The sequence below is a fragment of the Musa acuminata genome, chromosome BXJ2-3 (assembly GCF_036884655.1).
Source record: "Musa acuminata AAA Group cultivar baxijiao chromosome BXJ2-3, Cavendish_Baxijiao_AAA, whole genome shotgun sequence".
Lineage (NCBI taxonomy): Eukaryota > Viridiplantae > Streptophyta > Magnoliopsida > Zingiberales > Musaceae > Musa > Musa acuminata.
Window position 1 is genome coordinate 13,724,885 of NC_088340.1, and position 22,415 is coordinate 13,747,299.

The 22,415-nt window shown below is 40.8% G+C and overlaps 3 protein-coding genes across 6 annotated transcripts; 2 read left to right on the forward strand and 1 right to left on the reverse strand.

Annotated features, from left to right (window-relative positions):
• Positions 1-2,696, forward strand: LOC135607547 (probable flavin-containing monooxygenase 1). Its single transcript, XM_065099484.1, has 5 exons — positions 1-453; positions 561-798; positions 860-1,038; positions 1,838-2,196; positions 2,339-2,696. The coding sequence occupies exons 1-5, from the start codon at positions 7-9 to the stop codon at positions 2,694-2,696; spliced, it is 1,581 nt and encodes a 526-aa protein (XP_064955556.1). The 5' UTR covers positions 1-6.
• A 504-nt stretch (positions 2,697-3,200) lies between these two features.
• Positions 3,201-9,812, forward strand: LOC135583612 (O-fucosyltransferase 16-like). Of its 4 annotated transcripts, none has more exons than XM_065099321.1 (10): positions 3,201-3,577; positions 3,678-3,749; positions 3,865-3,955; positions 4,118-4,194; positions 6,673-6,761; positions 6,875-7,061; positions 7,526-7,707; positions 8,546-8,648; positions 8,730-9,061; positions 9,149-9,812. In XM_065099321.1, exons 1-10 carry the CDS (start codon positions 3,377-3,379, stop codon positions 9,603-9,605), a joined length of 1,791 nt encoding a protein of 596 aa, XP_064955393.1. In that variant the 5' UTR covers positions 3,201-3,376; the 3' UTR covers positions 9,606-9,812. The 4 variants fall into 4 exon arrangements, with proteins under 4 accessions (XP_064955393.1, XP_064955394.1, XP_064955396.1 ...); XM_065099322.1 differs by having other exon boundaries at positions 4,121-4,194; XM_065099324.1 differs by having other exon boundaries at positions 3,678-3,743; positions 4,121-4,194.
• Positions 9,813-15,949: 6,137 nt separating this feature from the next.
• Positions 15,950-16,828, reverse strand: LOC135607548 (uncharacterized). The gene has a single exon (XM_065099486.1). It carries the CDS (start codon positions 16,826-16,828, stop codon positions 15,950-15,952), a length of 879 nt encoding a protein of 292 aa, XP_064955558.1.
• Positions 16,829-22,415: the final 5,587 nt, after the last annotated feature.

Sequence of the window (22,415 nt, forward strand, 5' to 3'; positions counted from 1 at the left end):
AGAGGGATGGAGAAGAAGCGGGTGGTTATCGTGGGGGCGGGCATCAGCGGCCTGGCGGCCTGCAAGCACGTGTTGGAGCGCGGCTTCTGCCCCGTCGTCTTCGAGGCCGAGGCTGGCGTCGGCGGCCTCTGGGCGCACACCCTGGCCTCCACCAGGCTCCAGTCCCCCAACTGGGAATACCGGTTCACCGACTTCCCGTGGCCGGCGGGCGTCACGGAGACGTGCCCCCGGCACGAGCAGGTGCTGGGGTACCTGGAGTCGTACGCGCGCCACTTCGATCTCCTCCGCTGGATCAAGTTCGAGTCCAGGGTGGTCGCGGTCGAGTACGTGGGCGCGTCCGAGGAGGAGATGGCGGCATGGGAGCTATGGGCCGGCAACGGCGCGGCCTTCGGTGGCGCCGCCAAAGGCGAGTGGCACGTCGCCGTGCAGCACAAGGGCCATGACTCCACCGAGGTAACAACTCAGTATTCAGACCAAATTGTGCACCGCAGTACATCGTAGCATCCATTGGAGTCCTCATATCACCACAATTCTTAGAGCATTCCTCGTATGTATGCTAGATTTATCGAGCGGATTTCCTGATCCTATGCATTGGGAGATTTAGCGGCGTCCCAAATTTCCCAAGTTTCCCACCAGAGAAGGGACCTGAAGTGTTCGACGGAGAGGTCATGCACTCAATGGACTACTTCAACTTGGCGAACCCCACTGCTGCTGCTCTTATCAAGGGAAAGCGAATCATAGTCTTCGGTTCAGGGAAATCAGCATTTGACATCGCATCAGAGTGCGCAGATGTCAATGGTGAGAGGTTTAGAATTTCAACCACTGATATTATTTCGCTCACTCTGTTTCTTGTGTCCAGGCGTTGACTTGCCATGCACGATGATGCTTCGAACCAAGCGTTGGATGGTTTATGAATCTGCTATCGAAAGGTTTCCTCTCTACGAATATTTCTACCGCAGTCGCTTCTCAGAACTTCTCCTTCACAAGCCCGGGGAAGGAGTTCTGCTGAGTCTCCTGGCCACCTTCTTGGCACCTCTGGTAACATTAATTGCCGCCGGTTGACATTAATTAAGATCACTCTTTCTTTGCATCAAACTGATGAAAAAGTGAAGAAGATGATTTAGCATGATTTTTTAGTCGCTATTAAAATCTATTTTTTTTACACTGCAAAGTTCAGCTATTGGATGATGACATTGAGATTACGTATTTTATGCATTGATGTGATCAAAAAAGCAAAGAAGATATGTTCTTTCATTGCTAATTGTTACACTGCATAGTTCAGCTGTTGGTAGACATTGAGATCACTTTCATGACTCAGTGAACCGATAAAAAGGTGCATAAGATGATTTAGCATTATTTTGTTTAATTGCATTGCATTGTTTTTTTCATTACCCACCCATTTAATTGCACTGAATTGCATAAGATCACTTTCATGACTCATCACACAGCATAATTCAGCTATGCTTTTCATTACCCATTTAATTGCATTGTTTTTTTTCCCTCAAATACAGAGTGTAATTAAGCTGCACAACGGTTGACCATTCATGTGCACTAAATGTCAAGATAGAATATGTTGTGAATGTACAACAGTAGTGAAGAACTAAGCACAATTAGTACGCCATATGACATTTACTGGAAGAAAACCGCACTTGCCTCTTCTTTATCATTGCATGCTTCTATTTCTTCTTTCTACTGCTGTGTGCGCTTTGCCGGGCTATGGGAGGTTGGTTCTGAAAGTAACTCCTTTGTTTGCTCTCTGAAAAGTAACTATGGATTGCTTGTAGCGCAACAATTCGTTTGGAACTAAAATTCAACTCTGTTGATTGTCGTGCTTCAGAGATGGCTATTCTCAAAAATCGCAGAAATGTACTTCAAATGGAAAATGCCATTGCAAAAACATGGAATGGTACCAGAACATAGCTTCTTCCAATCAGTCACTTCTTGTTTGATTACATTAATGCCTGAAAAGTTCTACGATAAAGTGGAAGAAGGGAGCATCGTTCTGAAGAGACCACAGACTTTTAGCTTCTGTAAGAATGGGTTATCCATAGACGGCGAAGGTGAACTAGTGGAGTCGGACTTGGCGATATTTGCTACTGGATTCAAAGGAGACCAGAAGCTCAGAGACATCTTCACATCCAAATGGTTTCAACAGATTGTGGCAGGCTCATCAAACACCACTATTCCTCTCTACAGGTCTGTCTCTCCTTTCTTCGCCTTCCATTACTATATCACGATTGCTAAGCAAAAAGATGCATTTTTTGTAAGCATATGAACTCGATAAGTGTTTTCGGCGATTTGGACGACCGATAATTCTTGGAATCTTATTTTGTGACAGAGAATGCATCCATCCGCGAATTCCCCAACTAGCAATTATCGGGTACTCGGAGAGTTTGGCAAATCTTCATGCTTCGGATATGAGAAGTAAATGGATAAGCCATTTCCTGGATGGTCGTTTCAGGCTCCCAAGCATACGATGCATGGAGAAGAACGTGCTGGAGTGGGAGAAGTACATGAAACGATACAATCACAAGCATTTTAGAGGATCATGCATCGGCGGCATTAACATCTGGTATAATGATCTGCTTTGTCGAGACATGGGATTTAACCCGAGGAGGAAGAAGAAGTTTATAGCTGAATGGTTTCTTCCTCATGTGCCTGTTGATTATGCTGACCTTGATTGTAGCGACAAGTGAAACATGTTGCCAAGCTCAACTACAGTGGTTGCGTAAATCAACCCGAAAACCAAAAGATTTGTGTTTTGAAGACAGACATGTTCTTTTTCTTCTCCTCTGTTACTTGCAGCTGTCATACTTGTTTTCAGCGGGTAGGGTAGGGTAGGGGAGAAGAAATTGTTGACCTCGTTTGACTTAGTGGGTTCCACATGCATTTGGTTCCGCTCGAAGACGTCGGTGACGGCTTGTCACGTGAGCCGAAACGCCGAGGAGATAACTAATTTTGATGTTCTGGGCCTAGCCCATGGGCTTATTAATGTAGGCTGGTAAATGACCAAGAAATAATAATAATTTGATATCGGATTTATTTTTAATATTAATATTATTATTATTATAAAATATTTTTTCTTTTTTTATCTTACCAAAAGCCACCGACAACATAATGACCAAAAGAAGAATAAAATAAATTAAAAAAGAGAAAGGAAAAGAAAAAAAGAAAGGGTAAAAAGAAGGATAAGCCACAGACACTCCGGTCATTTAACTACTACCGCTTCCGGCCGATGCATCCGCCCGCCGTGTCTCCGAATGCTGTCCTCCACACTCGCGATTTCGACACAGGGACCTGGCGATAGATAGATAGATAGATTAGAGGAGGTCGCAAGCACGGGAGGAGAAGGGAGCAACGAAGTCGGCGGCGGGCGATGCGTCTCCCGCGGCGGCGCCACCACCCCCTCCGATGCCCGATCCCGGCGGCCTCCGCCGTCTCCCTCCTCTCCACCGCCGTTGCGATCCTCCTCCTCGCTCTCGCCCTCCTCTCCTACCTCGCCCCTCCGCCCTTCCTCGACCACCCTTCCGTCTCCGGCCACCGACTACGCCACTCGGATCCCTCCCCGGTTCGCAAGGTTTACCTGCAACCCTCCCCTTCCTCTTCCCTTTTGACATTTTATTAGGATCAAAATCTCTTCCTCTAACTCCGTCCTCTCCGATTTTTCCCAATCGTAGCCCAAGATTTCTCGTGATGCAGCAGTACGGAGGGATGCTACCACCGGCGAATCCTTTCGTGTTCCGGTTCGTGTAGGTTTACGTTTCCTCATTTACATGGAAATTTGTTAACTGGAAAGAATATTTGACAACCCATATGATATTTCTGTCTTCCTTTCTTTCTTTGTCTCTCATTCGGTTCGTTAAGAATGGCGGAGGGAGCTCTAAGAATGGTCTCTGGGGTTCGAAGCTGTCCAAGTACTACGTCGGATGTAGCAACGCCAGCATTAAGTTTCCAGGTGTGCAAACTATATGTAGCTAGCGTTGTTCCATATACGTAAATAGTAATAGGACAAATTCTATCTTGTCAAGAAAATTTTATGTTTTTGTGATGCCTTTATGAATGTTGCAAGCTAAACAAAGTTCCAAGTTATGTAGAATTTTCTCCTTGGATCTTGCAGCAGCTGAAGCTGTCACTCGTCGAGATAGGTATTTGATGATTGGAACTAGTGGAGGCTTAAATCAACAGAGAACAGGGGTGAGTTGTTTGCCCTATTTTTCACTACAAAATTTGTTTCAGAGGCAGCAAATTTTGTTTGCATATAGGGTTTCATTTTTGGTATGAAATAGAAACTGTCCAGGTCTGAGAAAGTTCTACATGTGGTTGTCATACTTGAAACTAAATGAATTCTGACTTATCAGTTAAGGAATCATAGGAAGGACATTCTCTTGGTAGGTGAATTTTTGATTCATCAAAAGCAATTTTGGTGTATAGTTTTCTCTCAACAATTCTTTTTGGCATCACCTTTTCTGTAGACTAATATCACCTGGTATTAGTTGTTGCAATTTCAGTCCCTACTGTTATGTGATGATTTTTAATTTGAAAACTTAGTTCAGTTCTAATGGTCGATCTTAGAATAACCAGAAATTTGTCTTAGATCTGTTCAAGCTAATTTGAGCAAGCCGTTGATCCAAAAAAAGAGCATTTAAGGGAGTCTTGGTTCAAATGTCAGCTTCAATTTTGTCTAGCATGACAGCTTGCTTGTTGGCAATAGAGTGCCTAGCAACAAAAGAAAATAACCCATGGACTCATACATAGCACAATTTGCTTGTTTATGAGCTAACATGATTGTTTTCTTGCTTAAACTGTTAAGTCTGGTCATCATGAGTTATTTCAGGAATGCTATTTGTATACTTATCCCAAAATAATAATCACAATAGCATCACTAGATTTCATGAACTTGAAAAGGATAGAAGTCCCAAGTCTTTCTGTTGCTTTAGTTATATGTTTTTCTGAAACAAAATCAAATAATTACCACAATTTCGAGACAAGTTATGGTAGATACCATATTTCTTTCCTAGTGTGCTCCTTTTCGTGAATTCCAAAGGCAGTAGTGCTGTTTAATTATCTATCTGATGTTTCTAATTTACTAGCATGTGATGTATGAAATATCTGTTCATCATAGGAAAAATTTACAAAGCTGAAGCGGAGAACTAATATGTTGCATTAGACAGATCGATTATTATGCTTATGTATTGTTTTTGAATATTCTGACTTTAAGATGGGTCAATACAAGCACTAAAGTAACCTGCTAGTTCCTGAATGATGCAAATGCTCTTGGAAGTAAAAATATGTTGATATTTGGCATGTATAGGGTATTTTGTTTATATTTCCCTGATGATTTATTATGTTTCCGTTTTAGATAGGTTAGATGTGTTAGGAATTGCATCAGTGAAAAGACCGAAGTTCACAGTGCCTTTATTTGTATCATCATATGCAAAGCACTGGATAACTCATTACCAGGAGTAGCATTTCTAATGATAAATCAGGTTCCCCTTTTAGATAGAGCAGATGTGTTAGGAATTGCATCAGTGAAATGACCAAAGTTCACAGTGCCTTTATTTGTATCATCGTATGCAAAGCATTGGATAGCTCATACCAGGAGTAGCATTTCTAATGTTGCTAGGGTGGGAGCTTAAGACTGTTTCGAATTTGACATTAACTAAATGAGCATGCTTAATGTTCAAATCTGCAAACACAAAACTTAGTATATGGAAATCGATGATATGGCTAAAAAATAACAAAAAGCTTGAACGAGAGCTATTTGATGAATATCTGGAGAAGTTTGGCTTTGATTTGGCATATATCTTGCACTTTTTGAGTGATAAAACAGCATTCATGAAAGACTTACCTTAAGCGAACAAATTTAACGGACAAACTGGAAATTTTGCAACACAATTTTAGATCTTGGCTCTGATGTCTCTCTTATAAATATGAGATGAGCAGGGTAAAGGGATCTTTTATTTCTCTTTTCAGAACATAATTGGAAATTATGTTTGTTTGGCTCTTTGGCTTAATTTATTTATTGAGAAGATTATGTATTATGTTCCATATATGATCGTAAACTAACATGTTGTTTATGTTTATTTCCCTTGTCAACAAATAACAATATCTTCCTTTTCTTTTTTTACTTTAGTTTTGTTTTTCGTTGTCTGTTACTTTGAAGGCTTGTAATAGTTGCCTATAGATGATTCTGCTGCAAGTGATGGTCATGACTTGGCACCCGACAATTTCTCTTTTTTCTCCCTTCTTATAACAGAAATTGCAGTAGGTATTTTAACACAGGATGTGCTATTTTGGGAAGTTATTGGATTGGGCAGTCGCAAAGAATCTTTTGAGTGACAACAGTAATTAAATGCCCAAATAGCAACATTCATTTTGCAGCTATTTGAAAAACCTCGATTGTCTTATTATGGTTTCTTCCTTGATTTATAATACTTCTAGAAATGTTTTCACTGCAGAGCGGTAATTTTGTATTGGAGATTTTAATGAATGCAAAACTGCAAATGCTACTTGTATAAACAACTTGTTTTGCTTTTCTGCTGTTATCAAGGTGCAGATCAGCTTGATTAAAATGATGACTTGGAATAACTTGTGGCACATTTAGCAGCATGCTGCTTTAATTAATTAGGCTGTAACACTAGATCATTGATGGAAAACTGTGACACGTTCCAGATAACAGATGCTGTGGTTGCAGCTAGGATTCTTAATGCCACCCTTGTTGTTCCGAAGCTGGACCAGAGATCTTTCTGGAAGGATGCCAGGTTCTCTTCAAAACCCTAGGTTGAATTTTCAAGAGAATTTTAGTTAATGTAATATTGTCTTGCTAACTTAAATGGAAAAATATTGTGATTGTTTGTGATGCTACATCCAACAGCAATTTCGGCGACATTTTTGATGTTAACTGGTTCATCTCATTTCTATCAAAAGATGTTAAAATTATAAAAGAACTCCCAAAAAAGGGAGGGAAGCCTTTCAGGGGTCCATACACTATGCGTGTTCCACGGAAGTGTACTCCAAGATGTTACCAAAACCGGGTCTTACCTGTTCTTCTGAAGAAGCATGTAAGTCACGAGCATTGATATTGGCTGACTCTATTAATGATAGCTTCTCAAGGTAGCAGCTGACTCCATTGGTCAACAATTTAGATTGTGATATCTATAACTTCAAGATTGACACAGTAAAAAAAATTCTATTTTAAGAAACTATCATACATTATCCATAGAAAATCTTACCTTGTCACACAAGCACTCGAGCAATTATTGCTTGACTAATGTCATATATTTAAATAAAAGCCTCAAGTTTTTATTAGTTTTATTCTTCTGCTTATAGGAAAAGATGCAGAATTACACCTGGGGAGCTCTATACATTATGAATACTAACATTAAATTTTCAAATTAACTCAATGCAGAAAACATAGAAATGAGCTATTATAGACACAAGTAGGCAATTTTGTAGGTATTGAGATGGCAAATAGCATGGATGTTTATTGCAATCCTGAAGTGAAATTATTGTCCATGATATGCAGGTTGTTCAGCTGACAAAGTTCGATTACAGGCTTGCCAACAAGTTGGAAACTGATTTGCAGAAGCTGAGATGTAGAGTTAATTATCATGCTCTGAAATTTACTCACCCAATACAAGACATGGGTGACAAGTTGATTCGTCGAATGAAGGAAAAAGGCAAGCATTTCATTGCCCTTCATCTAAGGTAAAGCTTGAACTTGATCATGTTTATTTTGGTCATACGTTTAGCTTAGAGAAAAATTGTTTCTTGTCTTTGTGCATGGTGCTTTGTTAGAATGATAATTGTATGACTAGAATGCTCTGTTTTCTTGCCACAATCACTTTGAGCAAGTTGTATCAACAAGCTCCATAATTTGATGCTAGCTATGTTGATTAATGAAGTTGGTGTGGTATATTACCGAGCCCAATTTATATTAATCAATGCTGTGGAGAAAGTTTGGATTTGTGGATTTTTTTTATTTTTTATTAATTACATTTTGAGGTTATTACTACAAGTGGCATTGTTACTATATATATGGTTTCAAGGCCTCAATGTTGTGGAGACAAGTTTGGATTTGTGGATTTTTTTTAAAAAAATTATTAATTATATTTTGAGGTTATTACTACAAATATAATTGTTACTATACCATTGCTTAATATATGGTTTCAAGGCCTCAAAAGATATGGATGGGAATGATGATTTGAACCTATCAGGTGAACTTGGTTCAAAATGGACCTGTGTTGTTGGGTCTATCTTTAGAGGTCTTGGCCTGCTGGCAGGTTGGGTTGGTTTTATGTCAAATATACATTTCCTTTAGGGTACAGTTCAACCCAACCTGAATTCCCCCAACCAACTTTCTTTTTTGCTATAAGATAACATAAAACATGTCTTGTCCTGTCATCCCAACCTAGCATGTTTTGACCCAACCCAGCCTTTTTTTCCCCAGTTGAAGATTTGTCTGTTGTACATTGTTGCATGAATGAAGGCTTGTGGGGTGCTGGAAGTTGAGACAGTGACTCGTATCTCTGTTGGTTTATTGCAGATATGAACCAGATATGCTTGCCTTCTCAGGATGCTATTACGGTGGAGGGGAGAAGGAAAGGAAAGAACTTGGTGCAATACGCAAGAGGTGGAAAACTTTACATGTAAGTGAAACAATAATTCCTGATCTTTTAAAAACATGGCTGCCCTTTTGGTGCCTGAGTGTCATTCTAAACCATGAGTAGATAAGTAACCCTGACAAGGCACGGAGGCAAGGAAGATGCCCACTAACACCTGAAGAGGTAGGACTCATGCTGAGGGCATTGGGCTATGGAAATGATGTTCACATATATGTTGCGTCTGGTGAAATATATGGTGGTGATGAATCATTGGCACCTCTAAAAGCACTCTTTCCCAATTTTCATTCCAAAGAGACGTTAGCCAGCAAGGAGGAATTGGAACCATTCTCCTTGTTCTCATCACGCATGGCTGCCCTTGATTTTATTGTATGTGATGGAAGTGATGCATTTGTGGCAAACAACAATGGTAACATGGCTCGCATGCTGACTGGTCGAAGGTAAGCTTTGCTTCTATATGATTGACTAATTTTTGTTGTATTGTATATTCAGAGTATTTCCATTTCTTTTGCCGGTATGTTCACCAGGAGATACTTTGGGCACAAGCGGACCCTAAGACCAAATGCTAAGAAGCTGTACTCATTGTTTCTAAACCGTGCAAACATGACTTGGGAGCAATTTTCTTTGAAGGTGTACAGTTATCAGAGAGGATTTCTGGGGGAGCCAAAAGAGGTTAGACCAGGTAGAGGTGAATTTCATGAAAATCCATCAGCTTGCATATGTGAGACCACTAAGGCAATGAGAGGTAAACATTCCGGTTCACTAAGTCAGACCAATGGTGATGATCAACATCAAAAAAGCAATAGAGGCCACATTATCAGCGAGCCTACATACAATCACACTGATGAGGAGCCGGACTGGTCTGACATGGACTATGGAGAGTATACACCATTTAGTAAAAGTTTGTCTAATAGTACGGACATGGACTATAATCCATTCACAAGGCCAGAGGATTCAGAGCTTGAGGATTTTCTCTCAGATTAAGAAGATGATCTGATTTTCTGTACACTGAGCAGTTTATAATGCTTAACCAATTCTTTCATCAAATTCTTTTATTTGGGCCATTGAATCAGGTTTCTTCTGAGAGAACTTGTAACTTCTTCTCTGTTGCACCTTGTGTATACTCTTCTATGATGGGACGATGTTGTCTTCCTTTTCTAGTTTATTCTGGTAAACCATGTTGATAGGGTCTTTTGTTTCTTTGCAAGTACGATCTACCTTGCCGAATTATAGTTTTCGTATTTCATCATGCGGCAGCCTGTTGTCGGCTTCAAAATTTTGTTGTAAGGTATATATTGTGATTATTCCCCTTGTTAAAGTTTTTCCCGTCTATTAGATTTCTATAACAAATTTGGCATCAAGAATTGTTTAAAGGTGAGACACCTCATGCCACAGTTTTGTTTTAAGATTTTTAGTGATCGACATGACAGGGAAGTTTAGGTTACATTTTTACTAATAATCTTTTTTATTACTGACATGCTCGATGATAACACCTGCAGTTTAGTTTGATGGAAAGACACCGAGAATCTCAGCAACAGACGCGAGGGCAATATAGATGATGGTTTGCCATGTGATTCTTGCATTGGTACGCATGACACAGCAGGTCAGCCATCATTTCCTACTACTATTACTGCTTCAGGTGAAATCAGTCTCACTTCCAGCATTTCCATGTTTCAGCCTTATGATTGAAGTGGAACTCATTGCCAAAACCGTACTAGAAATCTTTGCATTCAGATGAGTTAATTATAACTGTTTGTTTTTCGTGTGTAATCCGTATACAAAAATTGGATTTACATTGGACTGCAGGGCACGAGATAGGATGAGTTTCTTCATGAGCTAAGCATGTTGAGCAGAGAGACTCGACTTTGGATCAGCTGCCTGAAGAGGCATTCCAATCCGCTCTCAAACCCCTCGATGCTGACTTCCAACCTCTGCAGTTGACTTTGCGCCCGCCCTTGCCCTCTCACCATCAACATCCTTGCAGCAAATGCAATCTAGACTTCCTTCCTCTTGGTCAACGCCTTGGAGACAAACGACCACCTGCTTGACCTTGGCCGCCTTGTCTGCATCGACAAGAAAGACGACACCAGCCGGAGGAGAGCAATGGTGATCACCTTCGCTTCCATCAAGACCCTAATCGCCGTCGGCAGGTCGTCATGTTCATCCATCCGTTTGTCCTCCGTGCGCTTCAATGACCTGAAGCAATTCCACAACTCCTGCTCCGCGTTCCTCCCGCACGATCGCTGCCTCGTCCTTCTTTCTAAGAGCCAGCTGAAGATCTCGGATGTGCTCTCTCATGGCAGTCAAGCGATCCTTCACTGCGCTGCACACGACCAACAATCTGATACCACTCATCCGTTTCTTCTTCCGCCCATCTCCTTTGCAGTGGATGGATGAGGATCTGCTGGTTGACGGACTCGTACACGCCTTCGAGCCTCCTCAATCCGTCACACATCTTCTCCGGCGTCGAAGAGGGTGAAGCCATAGAAGATCTTAACTTGTGCAGCTCTTCTTCTACCCTGAGTGCAGCAGGGTGAGATCTCGAGGGCAAGCTGATGGAGCGGGTATGGCAAGGCTGGTTTGCTGCTGAAGCGGATTCAGCCATTGTTTCTCTTGAGTTCCGAGAAGATCATTCGATTGTGTGGCAACTGATGAAGAGGGATGGAAGGATAACAGGTTTGGTGTCAACCTTTGGTTCACAGGAGACACCAAGAATCCAAGCTACCATCTCCAGCTTGTCATGTTTCAGTAGCTAACAGCAAATTACTTGTGCGGGAGAATCTTACCACGACACTCGAGAGCATATGCCTGCTCGTCTCCTATCAGCACACACCAAACTCCAACATCATCTTACCAACCTGGTTGATGTCGGTGATCTCTAAATCAAACTTGGATCCGCATGTGTAAGTAAGTCTCCGTGATTGAACGAGAAGCTCGAGTGTTCGTTTGGTGGTCTACCTGCATGAAAACCGACATCAAGTGTGGTTTTCGATGAGATTTCTTCGACGCTCTAGTTAATTTAAAAAATAAAAATTTAAATAAATAATTAACCTCGATTATAGTGACATGATGGGCTTAACACAAAAGAAAAAAAAATTCTATAACATGGACAAAATATTAAACTAATAAATATGTGGATAAATTGTTGATCGAGATCCGGTTTTACTTGTTGATTGGTGTTAGAGCTAGCCCAGGACACCAGATATTTTGGCAACACAACAAAGACAATAAAGCGGAAATAATAAAAGCGACAAGAATAAACAAAACACCAGAACACCAGATATACGTGGTTCGGTCAAATGACTTTGACCTACATCCACGGAAGAAAGAGGAGCAAATTACTACTATAAAAGAGGGACACTTACAAATGCCTTAGGAAGATGTTCCTAGGCCATAAAACACCTTCAGCTTACTAAACAAGAAGACTTCAAACCAAAAGCAGGTTTTCTTGTGATGCCTGCTGTACTTCTTGTGGTGTCTGTGGTACTTCTCGTGGTGTATCTAACATCAAAGCTCAGGCCCTTATTTATAGTTCCAAGACGAGACAACAAGTCTGATTTTCCCGATGTGGGACTATGGGACTTGCCAAACTAACAAATCTCCACCTTGGCATGTCCCAACAAAACTTGCTCCACCTTCTTCACAAAAGCCCCAACGGGCAATCACCAACAATGAACACCAACCAAGTCCAAGCACTGCTTGAACTTGTAAACCGGAACATGCTTCGTAAGCATATTAACTGGATTGTCCTTCGTATAAATTTTCTGAACAAGGACCTTTCCCTCAGCAATCAACCACTTAGCGGAATTATCAAAAGAAACTGCATCTGAATAGGTAGTAGGCTCACCAACTTCACTTGTCTCTTTTGCAACAGACAAAGCATATGCAACCAAATTTGCATATCTTTATGGTGGTCGAATATCTCTCCGTGGTCTATCCTTGGCTATGGAATATTGCTCTTCCTCTGGATCATCTGCGTCAGTAGACTCGGGACCACCTACTGGCATTCTTTGAGTAGAAGAGTTCGACTTAAAAGAATCTGAACTACCAATCTCAAGCTCCACCTGCTTCTGCGCACTATCATTTGTACAACTAGTAGATTCCTCTTTAGAAGATGACATAGATAATTCATCAAAAGTAACATCTCTACTGATTATAAATTTTGGGGATTTGGGATCAGGACACCATAATCTGTATCCTTTCACCCCAGAAGCATACCCAAGGAAAATGCACTTTTTAGCCCGAGGCTCTAATTTTCCTTCATTTACATGCATGTATGCTGGGCACCCAAAAATTTTAAAATCAGAATAATCAGCAGGAGTACCTGACCAAACTTCCTCTGGAGTTTTAAAGTTAAGTGCTGCAGAAGGAGCGCGGTTGACAACGTAACAGGCCATATTAATCGCCTCTGCCCAAAAGTCTTTTGTCAACCCTGCATTTGAGATCATACACCTTGCTCTCTCCAAGAGTGTTCTGTTCATACGTTCGGCCACACCATTTTGTTGAGGCGTCATCCTAACAGTGCGATGCCGAACGATTCCTTCATTTTTGCAAAATTCATTAAAGTCACCTTCATAAAATTCCATGCCATTATCTGTTCGAAGCCGCTTAATCTGTTTACATGTTTGCTTCTCAATCAAAACCTTCCATTGTTTAAAGGTTAGAAAAACATCATTTTTATGCTTCAGAAAATAAACCCAAACTTTTCTGGAATAATCATCAATGAAAATCAACATATACCTGGCACCACCCTTAGACTGAACTTGAGCTGGACCCCAAAGGTCTGAATGAATATAGTCAAGAGTACCTTTCGTTTTGTGAACTGTCGGAGAATTGAAGCTGACTCTTTTCTGCTTTCCAAAAATACAGTGTTCACAAAAGTCCAGTGGCCCAGTACTCTGTCCGCAAAGTAGACCTCTTTTGCTCAATATGCTCAAACCTTTCTCGCTCATATGACCCAAACGCATATGCCATAATTTGGTGATGTCAGAATCAGACAATGATGATGACGAAACTGCAACTGAACCTGTGACAGTAGTTCCCTGCAGAATATACAAGCTACCAGACCTACAAGCTTTCATAACAATCAGGGCACTTCTAGAAACTTTCATAACTCTACCTTCAGCTGTGTATTTACACCCAAGGGCCTCTAGGGTGCCTAAAGAGATGAGATTCTTTTTCAAATCAGGAACATGTCTAACATTAGTGAGCGTCCTCACAATACCATCATGCATTTTAATTCGGATTGTGCCTCTACCAACAACATCACATGCGGCATTATTGCCCATCAAAACAATTCCACCATTACAAGATTCATATGTGGAAAACAAATCCATATTGGGACACATGTGATAAAAACAACCTGAATCTAAAATCCATTCATTTTTAGACTTTGTCCTGTCATCAATAGCAAAGAAAATATTTCCAAAATTCTCATCAGATGCTACACTAGCTTCAGCGAATTCAATAGTTTTCTCAACAAATTTTTCCTTTTGCTTTAATTTATTTTTCAATTTAAAGCAATCAGATTTAATGTGCCCCATTTTATGACAATATCTGCATTCCAAATTTCTATGTCTGGATTTAGATCTAGATTTAGAAAATTCTCTTTTATCCATTCTCCCCCTAACAACCAGACCCTCAGCCTGATTCTCTCTACTTTCCCCAGTGATATTCTTGTCTATCTGCTCCTTAGATTTCAGTGCAGATTTAATTTCTTGATACGAAACTGTTTCTTTTCCATAAATCAAAGTATCACGGAAATGCTTAAAAGATTGGGGAAGAGAACACAAGAGCAACAAAGCCTTATCCTCATCATCAATTTTTGCATCTATATTCTCCAAATCCATAACCAAAGAATCAAACTTATCAAGATGCGAGAGTATAGATGTACCTTCAACCATCCGAAGCATATACAGACTCTGCTTCAAGTAGAGACGATTCTCCACTATCCTCTTCATGTACAAGGCTTTAAGTTTGTCCCACATGCTCTTAGCCGTAGTCTCCATAGCTACCTCCCGTAAAACCTCGTCAGAGAGATTTAGAATGATACTGGATCGGGCCTTCTTATCCATACCCGCAAGATCTTCCTTTGACGTACCATCTGGAATGTTCTCAGCACCCTGAAGTGTCAAATCAACTCCGTCTTGAACTAGAATGGCCTCCATCTTGAGTTGCCACATGCCGAAGTTGACATTTCTGTCGAATTTCTCGACAACAATCTTTGTTATTGTCATCGTTGCCAAAAGATCTCAGAACCAGGCTCTGATACCAGTTTGTTAGAGCTAGCCCCAGGATATTTACCAAAGGGTAATTTTGGCAACATAATAAAGACAATAAAGCAGAAATAATAAAAGCGACAAGAACAAACAAAACACCAGAACACCAGATATACGTGGTTCGGTCAAATGACTTTGACCTACATCCACGGAAGAAAGAGGAGCAAATTACTACTATAAAAGAGGGACACTTACAAATGCCTTAGGAAGATGTTCCTAGGCCATAAAACACCTTCAGCTTACTAAACAAGAAGACTTCAAACCAAAAGCAGGTTTTCTTATGATGCCTGCTGTACTTCTTGTGGTGTCTGTGGTACTTCTTGTGGTGTCTGTGGTACTTCTCGTGGTGTATCTAACATCAAAGCTCAGGCCCTTATTTATAGTTCCAAGACGAGACAACAAGTCTGATTTTCCCGATGTCGGACTATGGGACTTGCCAAACTAACAATTGAGATTGTTATGTGTTAGCCATGATTGGTGATTTGGGCCTGTCGGCAAGCAACAAATTGAAGCAGCAAACGCTGCATCACCAAAGGAAAATAAATTGCAACCCCAACAAAGCAACGGTTACCAAAAGCATGCGCGGTGTTGTGATAGTGTGAGAAGCAGCGTTCATGTCTCTCTACTGTAGCCAGCATGTATAAATGATGCCATGTGCTGCGAGAAGCAATGTATCATTCTCAGTAATACCGAGAGTTAGAACAGAAGATGATGAGGAGACACAAGGAATCGAATCGTCGCTACCTAAACTGAGCCCCCATGTGATGTGAATGTGGATCTTTGGTGGAACTTTGATGCTTGTATTGGCATTCATCATGGATATTCTCAATACGAAGTAGATGGATGACATTTCGTCATGTCTCAGCATAATTAGTTGTCATGTTTCAGTAGCCAATCAGATTTTGGATGCCATGGAAGAAGGAGATTGATCTGAACTGTAATTGTATTTTACTCGTGTGTAAATCTTGTACAATTGCTGGGTTTACATTCACCAGCAGATCGCCTAAAATGTGGATGCTGCTTACAGGGTACAGAGTTTGATGAGAATGTTCATGAGCTGAGTATGTTGAGCAGAGAAACTCTGCTTTGGATCAGTTGCCTGAAGAGGCATTCCAATCCACTCTCGATCCCTTCAATGCTGACTTCTAATGTCTGCAGTTGGCTTTGCGCCTGCAATAGCCTGTCATCGTCAGCACCCTTGCAGGGATTGCAATCACAAGAAGCATGCCATGAGAAGATGCGTAGACTTTCCACTCCATGTTCTTCCTCCTCGGATGCTGCCACCTTCCGCTTGCTCAATGCCTTGGAAACGAAAGACCACCTCCTTGACTTGGGTCTTCTCGTTTGCGTCGACAAGAAAGACGAGACCAGTCGGAGGAGAGAGACGGTGGCCACCTTCGCTTCCATCAAAAGCCTAATCGGCAGGTCGTCATCGTCATCGATGCGTTTGTCCTCCATGTGCTTCAACGATCTGAAGCAACTCTTCATATCCTTCTCTGCCTTCCTCCCAAAGCGAACGTAATCACTCACTTTGCTCACGATTGCTGCGTCTTCTCTCTTTCTGAGAGCCAGCTGAAGACCATGGATGCGCTCCTTCATTGCAGCCAAGCTCGAGATCACTGCGCTGCACAGGTCCAACAATCTGATAGACCCATCCAACTCTTCCTCCACCCACTTCTTCTGCAGTGGATGATTGAGGGTCTGCTGGTTGCTCGTTAAGCGAATAAGCTCCTCCATGGAATCGTACAGCCCGCCGAGTCCTCTCAGTCCGTCGCACAACGCCTGTGGTGCTGTGGAGGATGAAGCCAGGGAAGACGTCAGCTGGTTCAGCTCTTCCTCAACCCTGAGTGCAGCAGGGTGAGATCTCGACGGCAAGCTGACGGACCGGACATGGCATGGCTGGCTTGGTGCAGAAGCTGATGCAGCCATCTTTGCTTCGATTTGGTATGACAGCGAAGGAAGAAGGCACATTGGACTTCCGTCTTTGGCTCCCTCTCCTTATAAACCACCACCCAACGCCATGATTGGAAACACCAAGCATCTCAGCTACCTAAACTAATCATCTCTCTCTCTCTCTCTCTCTCTCTCTCTCTCTCTCTCTCTCCATGTGATGCCAAATTGGATCTCGAGTTCCTTCAGAACAAGATCAGAAGAAAAGAAATAGCAGATCTTGGATCCCGAGCTGCAGAGTGATTCATGATCTAGTCGTGTCGTTCTTTAAGGGCTTTCCACAGCGTGTCATGTGTCAATAACCAACAGCAGGTCTGTAATTATGACTCCTAATAATAGTATTTAATGTAACACACGAGTGGCTTATGTTTCATTGCCTCCCCAGCAACCTATCACTTCACCGACAAGTCTCCTGCGATTGATCCGATCACTCTGTTTCCTCACAGCTTAACACAGGAATAGCTTGTGGAAGCAGCATCCCATGTTAGGAGCCCGGCAACAAGCATCTTTGTGTTGATCTTGAGGCAGCATCACTGGGCATAGAACGCATGATTGGGAAGCTGTGGGAGACAGTTGCCTTGGGCAACATCGTAGTCATTTTGCTTGAGGTGAGCCTCAGGTGGACAGCGTACTAGTCTTCTCTTTCTCCAACATGATAGGAAGTCTTCTACGAATGAGCATAATGGATCAGTGAAATGTTGAATCCGTCAAATACGAAAGGGAAACGAAATGATGGAATGAGAAAACCGGCATTCGAATTGCTCATTGACAGTCTTGATCATGACCATATTGACTGATTCCAAAGGGAATGTCACGGTTTCTAAAGGCATCACGTGGACTGTTCATAGTCAGTCAAGAAGGCTATTTGTATCGAGGAGACGCAGCAAATGGGAGCTCCACGCCATGGAAGTAAAGGACCGAGACAAAACCGCGTGATCACAGAGTCCTCCCCTGCTCCTCCGTTTCTTTGCCTCTCGCCAACCTCTTAGAGTCGACCCCTCTTTGTCAATCCGGAAACTTTGATTCAAAGAGGCAAGTTGTGATCTACAGATGCCGAACTGCTGCCCTGTGGAAACAGGAACTCATTAAGCCTCCGACACCGGGAATGATTCAACACTTTGGAAAGGAGCAGTTGTGTTGATGTGTTAGTTTGGAAGTCTCGGAAAATCATTATCTCTTATTGTAACTATAAATAAGGGTTTGAGCTTTGAAGTCAGATGTACCATAAGAAAACCTAATTGTTTGCTATGGACTTTTGTAGTTTTAGGTGTTTTATGGCCTAGGAATATTTTTCTAAAGTATTTGTAATTGTCCTTTTTATAGTAGTGATTTGCACATTCTTTGTCCGTGGATATAGGTCAATTAATCGAATCATGTAAATTTGGTGTCCTTGTCTCTTTTATTTTTCTGCTTTATTATCTTTATTAGGTTACCAAATTACCCTTTGGTAAATTTCCTAGGGTCAACTTTAACAAACTGGTATCAAAGCCTGGTTTCGGGATCTTTTAGCAACGATGACAATAACAAAGATCGTTATTGAGAAATTCGATAGAAATATTAACTTCGGCATGTGATAGCTCAAGATAGAGACCATTCTGATTCAAGACGGAGTTGATTTGGCACTACAGGGAGTTGAGAACATTTCAGATGATACATTAAAAGAAGATCTTGCGATTATAGATAAGAAGACACATTCAAGCATTATTCTAAATCTCTCTAACGAGGTTTTACGGGAGGTAGCTACGGAGATTATAGCTAAGAGCATGTGGGATAAGCTTAAAGCCTTGTATATAAAGAAGATAGTGGAGAATCGTCTCTACTTGAAGCAGAGTTTATATATGCTTCGGATGATTGAAGGTACATCTATACTCTCACATCTTGATAAATTTGATTCCTTAGTTATTGATTTGGAGAATATAGATACAAAAATTGATGACGAGGATAAAGCCCTGTTACTTTTGTGTTCTCTTCCCCAATCGTTTAAATATTTCCGTGATACTATGATTTATGGAAAAGAAACAATTTCGTATCAGGAAATTAAATCTGTACTAAAATCAAAGAAACAAATAGATAGGGATATCACTGGGAAAGTAGAGGGAATCAGGCTGAGGGTCTGGTTGTTAGGGGTAGAACAGATAAAAGGGAATTTGACAGTAGTAGATCTAAATCTAGATCTAAATCTAGATATAGAAATTTGGAGTGCAAATATTGTCATAAAATGGGGCACATTAAGGCTGATTGCATTAAATTGAAAAATAAATTAAAGTAAAAGGGAAAAATTGTTGAGAAAACTATTGAGTCCGCTGAAGCTAGTGTAGCAGCTAATGAGAATGTTGGAAATATTTTCTTTGCTACTGATGATAGGACAAGATCTAAAAATGAATGGATTTTAGATTCGGATTGTTCTTATCACGTGTCCCAATAGAGATTTGTTTTCCATATATGAATCTTGTAATGGTGGAATTGTTTTGATGGGTAATAATGACGCGGGTGATATTGTTGGTAGAGGCACAATCCGAATTAAAATGCATGATGGTATTGTGAGGACGTTCACTAATGTTAGACATGTTCCTGATTTTAAAAAAAATCTCTCTCTTTAGGCACCCTAGAGGCTCTTGGGTGTAAATACGCAGTTGAATGTGGAGTTATGAAAGTTTCTAGAAGTGCCCTTGTTGTTATGAAAACTTGTAGGTCTGGTAGCTTGTATATTTTGCAAGAAACTACTATCACAGGCTTAGTTGTAGTCTCGTTATCATCATTGTCTGATTCTGATATCACCAAATTATGGCATATGTGTTCGGGTCATATAAGCGAAAAAGGTTTGAGTATATTGAGCAAAAGGGGTCTTCTTTGCGGACAGAGTACTGGGCCACTGGATTTATGTGAACACTATATTTTTGGAAAGCAGAAAAGAGACAGCTTCAATTCCCCAGCAGTTCACAAAATGAAAGGTACTCTTGACTATATTCATTTAGACCTTTGGGGTCCAGCTCATGTTCAGTCTAAGGGTGGTGCAAGATATATGTTGACTTTCATTAACGATTCCAAGAAAGTTTGGGTTTTTTTTTAAGCATAAAAATGATATTTTTCTAACCTTTAAATAATGGAAGGCTTTGATTCAGAAGCAAACAGGTAAACAGATTAAGGAGTTTCGAACAGATAATGGCATGAAATTTTGTGAAGGTGACTTTGATTGCAGGAATTGTTTGACATTGCATTGTTAGGATGACATCTCAGCAAAATGGTGTAGCCGAACATATGAACAAAACACTCTTGGAGAGAGTAAGGTGTTTGATCTCAAGGTTGCTAAGCCAGTGAGTACTCCTCTTACTAGCCATTTTTTGCTATCTGCTGCTTAGTCACCACAGTCAGTTGAAGAGGAAGAATATATGGTGCAAGTTCCATATTCTAGTGTCATCGACATTTTTATGTATGCAATGGTTTGTACTCATCCAAATATTTCACAAGCAGTCAGTGTGGTTAGCAGATACATGTCTCGCCCGGATAAAACACATTGGCAAGCTGTGAAGTAGATTTTCAGATACTTGCAAGGGACTTCAGATGCTTATTTGGAGTTTGGAAAAAATCGTGACACTTTGGTTGGTTTCGTCGACTCTGATTATGCTGCGGATCTTGATAAATGAATATCTTTGACAAGCTATATTTTTTGCGTTGACGGTTGTACAGTTAGTTGGAAAGCTTCCTTACAACCTGTCATGGCTTTATCTACTATAGAGGTAGAATATATAGCAGTGACAAAGGCAATTAAATAAGTTTTATAGTTAAGAGATTTGTTCGGTAAATTATGTCTGCATCAAGGTATTACTATAATTTACTATGATAGTCAAAATGTTATTCATTTGACTAAAGACCAGATGTATCATGAGAGGACGAAACACATCGATGTAAAGTTTCATTTTATTCGGGATGTCATTGCTAAGGGAAAGGTCCTTGTTCAAAAAATTCATGCGAAGGATAATCCAGCTAATATGCTTACGAAGCCTCTTCCAATTTACAAGTTCAAGTAGTGCTTGGACTTGTTGGTATGCATTGTTGGTGATTGCCCGTTGGGGCTTTTATGAAGAAGGTGGAACAAGTTTTGTTAATTGTTAATGTTGGGACATGCCAAGGTGGAGATTTGTTAGTTTGACAAGTCCCACATAGTCCCACATCGGAAAAATCAAGCTTGTTATCTCCTATTACAACTATAAATAAGGGTCTGGGCTTTTAAGTTAGATGCATCACAAGAAAACTTAATTATTTACTTTGGACTTTTTCTGTTTAGTAGTTTCAGATATTTTATGGCCTAGAAATATTTTTTTAAGATATTTATAATTATATCTTTTATAGGAGTGATTTGCTCTTCTGCTCGTTGATGTATGTCAATTAATCGATAAATTTGATGTTCTTCCATTTTTTTATTTTTCTGTTTTATTATCTTACATATTAGATTAATGAAACTGGAACAATTGATCTTGATCACTATCATCAATCTCGTTATTAACTAATCGATTAATTTGGGCAATTATTCTATCATGTCGCTTTCCAACACCCTGATAATATAAGCACTCGCAGATGCCATAGACTGGTGTTGAGAGAGAACAAGGAAGAAGAAGAAGAAGCTCGACCTCCCTGCCTTCAGATTCCATCCTACGGAGGAGGAGCTTCTTGACTTCTACCTCAAGCGCATGATCCAGGGCAAGAAGCTTCAGTTCGAAGTCATCACCAGCATTAACATTTATCGCCATGACCCGTGGGAGCTCCCAGGTACTGTACTGTCTGTTACTCTCTCTCTCTCTCTCTCTCTCTCTCTCTCTCTCTCGCTCTCTCTCTTCCCGAGTTGGAGGTTCCGAGGTACGAGGGGTTGGAGTGGCTGCAGTACACGTTCTTGTCTCGGCTGAGGAGGCCATGGATGGTGGATCTCTGGTCTCCTAATGATCCCAGCATACTCTAACTTGTGAGCTTTGACATCAACAACGACAATGAAGAAGAAGAAGAAGAAGAAGAAGAATAAAACTGAGGAATCGGTGATGCACACCAATCGGTGGAACACTGATTCAAATGCCTAAAGTCAAGAATTACTGATTTCTACTAGCTGAAGTCAACGAGAAGAGCGAGCGGCGGAGTAAAAGCGGCCTCACAACTGTAAATAAATAGACAGATAGTCCGCATGTGTAATAGTGTATCTCGATGTACGATGACTCCATCAACTGTAAAAAAAGAAATTTATCTTATATGGGATCGGCACTCACTGCACCTCTTTGTTTGTTATTGACATTTGTCCTTTAGTACATGTAAAAAAAAAAGTGTGGATAACAAAATAAAATAGTATTATTGAATTGCTTATGATTTATTGTTAAAGTAGACTCTTATTGTTCGATGTGTACAGTAAACTACCCAATTATTACTGGCTCACTGGTCGACGCCACTTTGATCCCAAACGACGAAGATATCTTTCTCCAGCCATTAATGGCTTGCTTGACTTGCAATAAATAGACGGAGGAGCACAGAATTGGTCGGGTGTTTGTTGTCGAACCCACAACAGAGTGATCCGACCAATGATGAT

Excerpts from the sequence above, each read along its gene's own strand:
- LOC135583612 (XM_065099321.1), top strand. The coding sequence starts at position 3,377 with ATGCGTCTCCCGCGGCGGCGCCACCACCCCCTCCGATGCCCGATCCCG. Across the intron at positions 4,195-6,672 it reads TAAATCAACAGAGAACAGGG|ATAACAGATGCTGTGGTTGC; the intron begins GTGAGTTGTTTG and ends GACACGTTCCAG. Across the intron at positions 9,062-9,148 it reads CGCATGCTGACTGGTCGAAG|GAGATACTTTGGGCACAAGC; the intron begins GTAAGCTTTGCT and ends TATGTTCACCAG.
- LOC135607548 (XM_065099486.1), bottom strand. The coding sequence starts at position 16,828 with ATGGCTGCATCAGCTTCTGCACCAAGCCAGCCATGCCATGTCCGGTCC.
- LOC135607547 (XM_065099484.1), top strand. The coding sequence starts at position 7 with ATGGAGAAGAAGCGGGTGGTTATCGTGGGGGCGGGCATCAGCGGCCTG. Across the intron at positions 454-560 it reads AGGGCCATGACTCCACCGAG|ATTTATCGAGCGGATTTCCT; the intron begins GTAACAACTCAG and ends TATGTATGCTAG. Across the intron at positions 1,039-1,837 it reads CCACCTTCTTGGCACCTCTG|AGATGGCTATTCTCAAAAAT; the intron begins GTAACATTAATT and ends GTCGTGCTTCAG.